The sequence below is a fragment of the Musca autumnalis genome, unplaced genomic scaffold (genome assembly GCF_047663935.1).
Source record: "Musca autumnalis isolate F117 unplaced genomic scaffold, ASM4766393v1 scaffold_5, whole genome shotgun sequence".
Taxonomy (NCBI): Eukaryota; Metazoa; Arthropoda; class Insecta; order Diptera; family Muscidae; genus Musca; species Musca autumnalis.
This window is the reverse complement of record NW_027412088.1, coordinates 3,151,941-3,159,409: the sequence shown is the minus strand read 5'-3', so window position 1 is coordinate 3,159,409 and position 7,469 is coordinate 3,151,941. Positions and strand designations below refer to the sequence as shown.

Here is a 7,469-nt window from a genome sequence, read left to right as displayed (position 1 = left end):
CACCTGTGAAAGCAATTGATGTTCTGTATTTCACGTGAAAAGAGCTTTCATATTTCACGAAAGAACTTTGGAAAGCTTTATTGCAGCTTTCAAACTTAATACCCTGCCAGCATTTGGAAGTGACTGTCTCACTTCCTCTATCAGAAGTAATCGCATTCTGAACTTCTATTCTAGAAAATAGCGATCCTTTATCATTTTACGTTAACAATTGCATTGCTGTCCTTTTTTGAACTTCTTGAATAACTACCTAGTGTCAGAAAAGGATATCGAAATTCTATTATTGCTTTTTTAACACTAACAATGCTACTACTTACGACTATCGCGTAGGCAGACACATTCTCTGGTCAATGCAGACACTTCGATTGTTTACGTTCATGTGAGGCGTGTACAACCTTGAACTAATATAATAGTCTATCAGATGTTTATATGGTGCGGTGATGCAGTGGTTAGCATGTTTGCTTTGCATTCTTAACGTCATGGGTTTGATTCCCAGGCCAGGCAATATCACATTTTTAAAATTACAACATTAATGTAGACGAATATTTCAACTAAGAATAGTTCTTTAAAACCTTGGGTACTATGGAAAAATAATTCGAATAATAAAAAAGTAAAAAGAAAAATAAAAAACAAAATAAATAAAATTTTTTTCGTCACAACCAATTTTATCGCTAAAAGTACTTCTAGGAAGTCTCGAAAGCGGCATTTACAAGTAGTGTCGTGGACGTGGTTCGTTTCTTCCCGAACGGTGTGTCTACTTCAATTAGAATGCGAGATCGCGGATTTGCATTTCTATCGCCTGGGAGTGACTGCTTCGGGTAATGGGCGATAAAAAATGCTTGCTGGGTAATTAACAATGAAAAAATATCAGACTGTGTTGGTGCATCAACGAATACACATGCGTGTGTGGGTACCCAGCAAACCAAATGTCGAATGTCCGACATATCGGAACAATTTCGGAAGCAAAATCGTTCAGATTTTGTTTCGATTTCTATACGATTTTTCGTAGGGGAATTCGTTCAGATTTCGGAGAAAATGTCCGAAGTAAATTTCCCTTCGAATATGCTAATGTTTTTCTTCCGATTTCGTTACGAATTCGGATCGATATGTCGGAAACAAATTTCTCTTCGCACAACAACCACCTTTTGTATATATCTAACAAGCAACATTTTAGTTTGTTGTCGAAAAACAAAATGGTTGGTTATAAAATTCACATATACAGTTTTTAAATATTTCAAATATAAATGCAACATATAATAATTCAAACATGTATTTTTTTTTTTGTTTGGCTTTAGGTCAGGCTGACCTAAAGCCAAACAAAAAAAAAATACATGTTTAAAACAGTCCAAAGGTCAACTATAAAAATAAGTCCCAATTTACATTAGGCGAGTTTACTTGCGGCAATTGTCAGTTTGTAGGTGAGAGAGGGTGCTGAGAGGCAAAGGGTTACCATATGCCTCACCTCTCTCTCCTACAAAATGACAATTGCCGCAAGTAAACTCGCCCAATGTAAATTGGGACTAACAATATAATAATTCAAGCTAGTGCTGATAGAGTCAACATATTCGTACACAAAGTTTACATTGTTCTACTATAACTACAAAATGATAGCAACAGTGAAAATCATTAGATGCCTTTGAAATTATAATCTTCCAATAAAAAACATAACAAAGAAAATAGATCAATAAAAAAGAGCCATCAGAGAAACATTTTTTATAATTATACAAAATTATTCCAAAATCGTTCAGAAATTTTTACGAAAGTTCGGAAGGTACCTCAGATTTTCCTACGACAGTATTCCGAATTCGTTCAGAAATCTGTACGAAAATTTTCTTCCGATTTCGTTCCGAATTCTGACCGAAATCGATCCGATTTCGCCCCGACATTTCGTTCCGGAATTATGTCAACCACTTCATACAACTTTCGTTAAGATATTGTTACGATTTCGGATCAGATATCGGACGTAGCGTCCGAATTTTGTTCCGATTTCGTTACGATGTCGGTACGCTTCGTTCATTTGATTGTTTACGAAACAGACGTAAACAAAGAAACGAACTTCTACAAGAGCGCGTACATGTTGAATTTAGTAGTTTAAGAAAAAATACATTTTTTAATCATATTTTGTTAAGAAAATTAAATATATTTTATAAATGCTAATAGAAAACACATTAAATTTTAGTCCTATGCAGTTTTTGTAGAAAATTTCAATTAGTTTCTTTAAAAAATAAGGATTCACTCAGCTCTCGCCATCAAAATTACAGTGTGAGGAATACACCCCAACTAGGTGTAAAGTGTGTTGCAGAGCAGCTTTAGGTGTGTTCGATACACGTAAGGTGCAGAGGTGAATGCCAGAACATGCCCGTATATAAGGTTTATGCATGAATTACAACAACTAATAAATTTACAAAAACAACTTTGCTGTTATTGAAAATTAAATGTCAAAGAAATTATTGATTAATAGGGTCGTTCTAAATGATCTCATGAAAAACATTTTGAAAATCCTCTAAAATAGAACAAATTTGAATAAAAATTTAAATATAAATCAGTCAGAACTGTCGTAGGTAATTTTTATTGTACATTTAGGATGGAAAGAAGTATTTTATGGTAGCAAATTTCGAAGTTTCAAATTTCATGAGAAGACCCTATTGCATTTTGAAAACTAAATTTACAAAAAAAGTATGAATACAGCTGATTGTCACTTCTACCTTATATAAGTATGCCTTGCACCATACCCGGGCTATGAAAATTTTCATGAAAATGTTTTCAGTTTTTGGCTAAGAAGGAAAAAGGGAGCTCCTTCATCTCCTCTCTTTTATACCCTCCACCATATGGAGGGTATAATTAAATTTGTCATTCCGTTTGTAACACATCGAAATATTCGTCGGAGACCCTATAAAGTATATATATTATTGATCAGCATAAAATTCTATGTCGATTTGACCATGTCCGTCTGTCCGTCCGTCCGTCTGTCTGTTGAAATCAAGATACAGCTCGCAATTTTAAAGATAGAGAGTCGAAATTTGGTACAGAAGTTTTTATTACTTGCAGGATGGTTGGTATTGAAAATGGGATATATCGGTCCACGTTTTGATATAGCCCCCATGGAACGGTACCTCCCGATTTTCGGTATTTTTAAGGTTTTAGCTTCATTATCCTACCAAAATGGCTGAAATTTGGTACGTTGTCTTCTTTGGGAGTATAAAACTTTTCCCCAGAATTTTGTCGGTATCGGTCCACACCTTCATATAGTCCCCATAGAACGGTACCTCCCGATTTTCGGTATTTTGAATGTTTTAGTTTCATTATCCTACCAAAATGGCTGAAATTTGGCATGTAGTCTTCTTTAGAGGTATAAAACTTTCCCCCAGAATTTTGTCGGTATCGGTCCACACCTTCATATAGCTCCCATAGAACGGTACCTCCCGATTTTCGGTATTTTGAAGGTTTCGGATTCATTATCACACCGAAATGGCTGAAATTTGGTACTTAGTCTACGTTGGTGGTATAAAACTTTCCCCCAGAACTTTGTCGGTATCGGTCCATGCCTTCATATAGACCCGATAGAACGGTACCTCCCGATTTTCGGTATTTTGAAGGTTTCAGATTCATTATCACACCGAAATGGCTGAAATTTGGTACTTAATCTACATTGGTGGTATAAAACTTTCCCCCAGAACTTTGTCGGTATCGGTCCATGCCTTCATATAGCCCCCATAGAACGGTACGTCCCGATTTTCGGTATTTTGAACGTTCTGGCCTCAATATTCCACCGAAATATAAAATATTCCAGAAGAGTATTATCAGTATAGGTCCACGTCTTCCTATATCCCCATAGAAGAGTACTTCTTCATTTTCGGTATTTTAAGTTTTAGCCACATTCTCTTACCGAAATATAGGAAATTTGGTATTTAGTCTTCTTTGAGCCTAAAAACTTTCCGTCAGAAATTTGTCGGTATAGATCGACGTTTTGAAATAGCCCCCATAGAATGGTGCCTCACATTGTTTTACTGAAATTGCCGAAATTTAGTATCAAGTCTTCTTCATACACGGAAGGAAACTAATTATCCTATTTTACTTCAATACAACTTGTGGTGGAGGGTATAACAAGTTCGGCCCGGCCGAACTTAACGCCGTTCTTACTTGTTGAAAAGCTAAAAAATGTTGATGTGATATTTTCAATGTCTGGCACAAGAGTTACTCTTGTGACAGACACTGAAAATAACACATGAGAATTTTTTAGCTTTTAGGAGCGGAGGTGAAGGAGCTCCCTTTCTCCCTTCTTACCCATAAGCTCAAAACCTTTTCATGAAAATTTAATAGTCTGACAACAAAAATAATTTTGTTGCAAAGGGATTTGACACTTCATGTTCACCACTGCCTTAAACCGATTGAATGGATTGATCGATTCAAAATAAAAAACATTATGCCTGTTCCAGAAATTGCAAAAATCTACAAATCTTTATTACAGCTATACCTAATTTAAGTCGTGATGTACAAAATATTCACCTACCTACCACAACAACGCTCTCTGAGCGTCCGTATTACCCAAATACGTTAAATCCGAAATCCCATTTAAAACACAGCGACAGAAACTTTTGCTCTGTTCCAGAACCTGCAAGAATCTACTAATTTTAACTACGATAACAATTTTCCCTTTATGTTATCGAAGAAATTAGTAAAAATTAGTAGATTCTTACAGACAGACCAATTTAGTACAAAAAAATTAACTTTTTAAGTAGGATTTAGTTTTGTGCTGGAAAATTGAATGAATAATGTAAAATATTAACATCATACATGAACCATATATAAAAACGTATAATATCCGCTGTTGCCAATGCCACTTTACATAATCTCTCCAATTGTCGAATCTGTTGCGATATTGATGATTTAATTCAAATTGGCTTCGATGTGGAAATAGAGATACATAGAAATCTTCCAGTAAGTTACGAATCAGTTCATTTTCTTCATTATATCGCGGATCCAAATTGTCATTAATGCAATTAAATTTCCTGCAATTTAAATTGAGAAGAATATTGACAAATAAAATATGATTTAATAATTCAACAAATGTATGCCTATTCGCATACATGTAAAAGTACCTTGTATTTCTTCTTATTCTGTCTAAACCATCCACAACATCCGTTACATTTGATGTAAGCATCATAAAATTATTGAATACATTTCGCCTTGAGTTTATTTTATACTTATATTTTGGTCTTTTTCCAAAATTGGATTTCAATGCTTCTACCAGCGGAATACATTTTGTAACCAAATTCTTGGTTATGGTGGGCTAAGAAGAATTCATATCTTAATCATTTTCGATAGTAATAAACCAATTTATCTTACCAAATGAGAATCTTCGTATCGTTCATATAATGTAGTAGTATGCTGATTTTTGTCCACACTTCCACTTCCATATTCTGAGGATAGACTACAATTTTGAATAACATCCTCAAAAAATCGAACCGCAGACCAATCTAAAGGCAGCGGAAATATTTTAGTCAAAAATGTTCTTATTTCTCTATCAGACCATGTATGGGATTTATCTGTGTCAAACTCATCAAATATTTTATCTACAGTTTCTACATATGTCTTTTCCATTAGGTAGGAGTAGTAGAGGAAAGCAAATTGCACGTCACTTGGCGAACGGAATCTATGACTTGCTGTTATCATAATTTCTTGGAAAAAGACTTTATGCATAGCTTCAATAATTGGCTTTTCCAGAAGAAAGCCTACATGACTAATGACGTGCCGCGGTTTAAATCCATACCGATGATTCAGTATCATATGTGTGTAAATTAGGGATTGGGAGAAATCGTCACTTATATTGGGAATGTATTTTATTTTTTTCGTAGGGCTTTGTATAAATGGAGTTTTAGGCCGTTTGTTGTACTTGTGGCGTTTATTGAAACTGTCTACGAGCGTCTTAATATCCAACTTGTGGGTTAAATTATACCCACTTAAAATATTCCAAAAGTTATTTGCTGTTATAACCGCATTCTTATTCCTAAATATTTGATTATTTTGAAGTGGTTTTGGATTCGGTTCATTTCTTTCTAAAGTGTATAATAGACCTCTGCGGGTAGCACTTCTCCCCTCATAGACACAGTCCCCTCCATCATATTGACATTCAGGAACGTTACAGTGATGATCACACGTTTTATCCCCAATATATGTCCAGGGACAATTTTGAAAACATTCCGGAACAAGCCATGCTTGAAAAATCCGTGTTCCTTCAGAATCAGTGTAAAGATCTTCCGGATATAGATGAGAACCCAGGAAAATGTCATCATTTAAGTAAAGAAATCGTTTCGATAAATTTGGAATACGATGGATAAATGTTTCTATAGATGCACTTGAGAAGACTGGCAGCCATTCTATATTCGGCGTTAAAAAGTCGTGGGTAATAATTGAAACCCGATTATTACTCAAATCCAGCCATCCAGGAATTTGGCCATTTGTAACGATATAAACGTGTCTTATCCAAGGTGCATATTTCTCCAACGAACGTAATGAATACTTCAACTCGTTTTTGTCATCGTATCTGTTTATGTTATAACTCACATTGTACTTTGATATAGCTTTATTAAACCAAGGGTCGCTACCATTTACCCATGTATAAACCACATCCATTGGTTCACAGGCAGTTGATAAGAGGTTAGGTGTTCCATGGCCCTTCAAATTATAAATATTTAAATGAATACATTTTGAATTGATTTATTGGATTATTGTAGAATTTTATACCGTGTGACAAATGAATATCATAGTTGTTAACAACAGAAAAGCCAGTGATAACTTCCAGATGCCTTTCTTACACACCCAAGGCAAATATTTGTATATTCTTCTCAAATTCATGTTTGTATATATTAACACGTTCCATCCATCATACGTTTCACCTTTAATTTGTAATATCGCAGGCCTTCTAATGTCGATATTTGTTAGAAACTGTGTCACAACCAATGGAAATACCAATGTTTAATACCAAATGTACAAATTAAATCGGCAAATGACAATCTCATTATGTTCTGCGCTTTTTTTTCAATGTAAAATTAAAATGACCAAAAACAAGACAGCTTTTTTTACTAACATATCCTTTATCACTGTATCCTTGATGCCAGCTGATGTCACATAAACATAAAGCGTGATGTTGCCAGAGTATTAGAAGTTCTTTGAAAGTTATGCTAAGTTTACATTTACGAAATCCACTCGATTTCAACTGTCAAATCCATAGCTCAAACGTCAAATGAAATCTCATCTGGATTTCATTTGACGTTTAACCTATGGATTTGACAGTTGAAATCGAGTGGATTTCGTAAATGTAAACCAAGCATTAGCATTAGTTCAACAATAATAACCAAAAGAATAATTAACATGTAATGCAAGGTGCCAAGAAAATATTTTCAAAATGTAATTGAGGTCCCAAAATACCCCATGTTTTCGGTAAATACTTAAAAATCATGACATTTTATGAT

General features: G+C 34.6%; 1 protein-coding gene across 2 annotated transcripts; it reads right to left on the bottom strand.

Annotated features, from left to right (window-relative positions):
• Positions 1 to 4,425: 4,425 nt before the first annotated feature.
• Positions 4,426 to 7,127, bottom strand: Gnptab (N-acetylglucosamine-1-phosphate transferase subunits alpha and beta). Of its 2 annotated transcripts, XM_073957315.1 has the most exons (5): positions 6,980 to 7,090; positions 6,742 to 6,919; positions 5,344 to 6,672; positions 5,097 to 5,287; positions 4,426 to 5,006 (listed from the first exon to the last, which is right to left on the bottom strand). In XM_073957315.1, the coding sequence occupies exons 2-5, from the start codon at positions 6,850 to 6,852 to the stop codon at positions 4,721 to 4,723; spliced, it is 1,917 nt and encodes a 638-aa protein (XP_073813416.1). In that variant the 5' UTR covers positions 6,853 to 6,919; positions 6,980 to 7,090; the 3' UTR covers positions 4,426 to 4,720. The 2 variants fall into 2 exon arrangements, with proteins under 2 accessions (XP_073813416.1, XP_073813415.1); XM_073957314.1 differs by having other exon boundaries at positions 6,742 to 7,127.
• Positions 7,128 to 7,469: the final 342 nt, after the last annotated feature.

What these genes read in the sequence shown, in the direction of transcription:
- Gnptab (XM_073957314.1), bottom strand. Translation starts at nt 6,852, where the DNA reads ATGAATTTGAGAAGAATATACAAATATTTGCCTTGGGTGTGTAAGAAA. An exon ending in GATACGAAGATTCTCATTTG is followed by an intron (nt 5,288 to 5,343) that starts GTAAGATAAATT and finishes AATTCTTCTTAG; the next exon opens with CCCACCATAACCAAGAATTT. An exon ending in AGAATAAGAAGAAATACAAG is followed by an intron (nt 5,007 to 5,096) that starts GTACTTTTACAT and finishes TTTAAATTGCAG; the next exon opens with GAAATTTAATTGCATTAATG.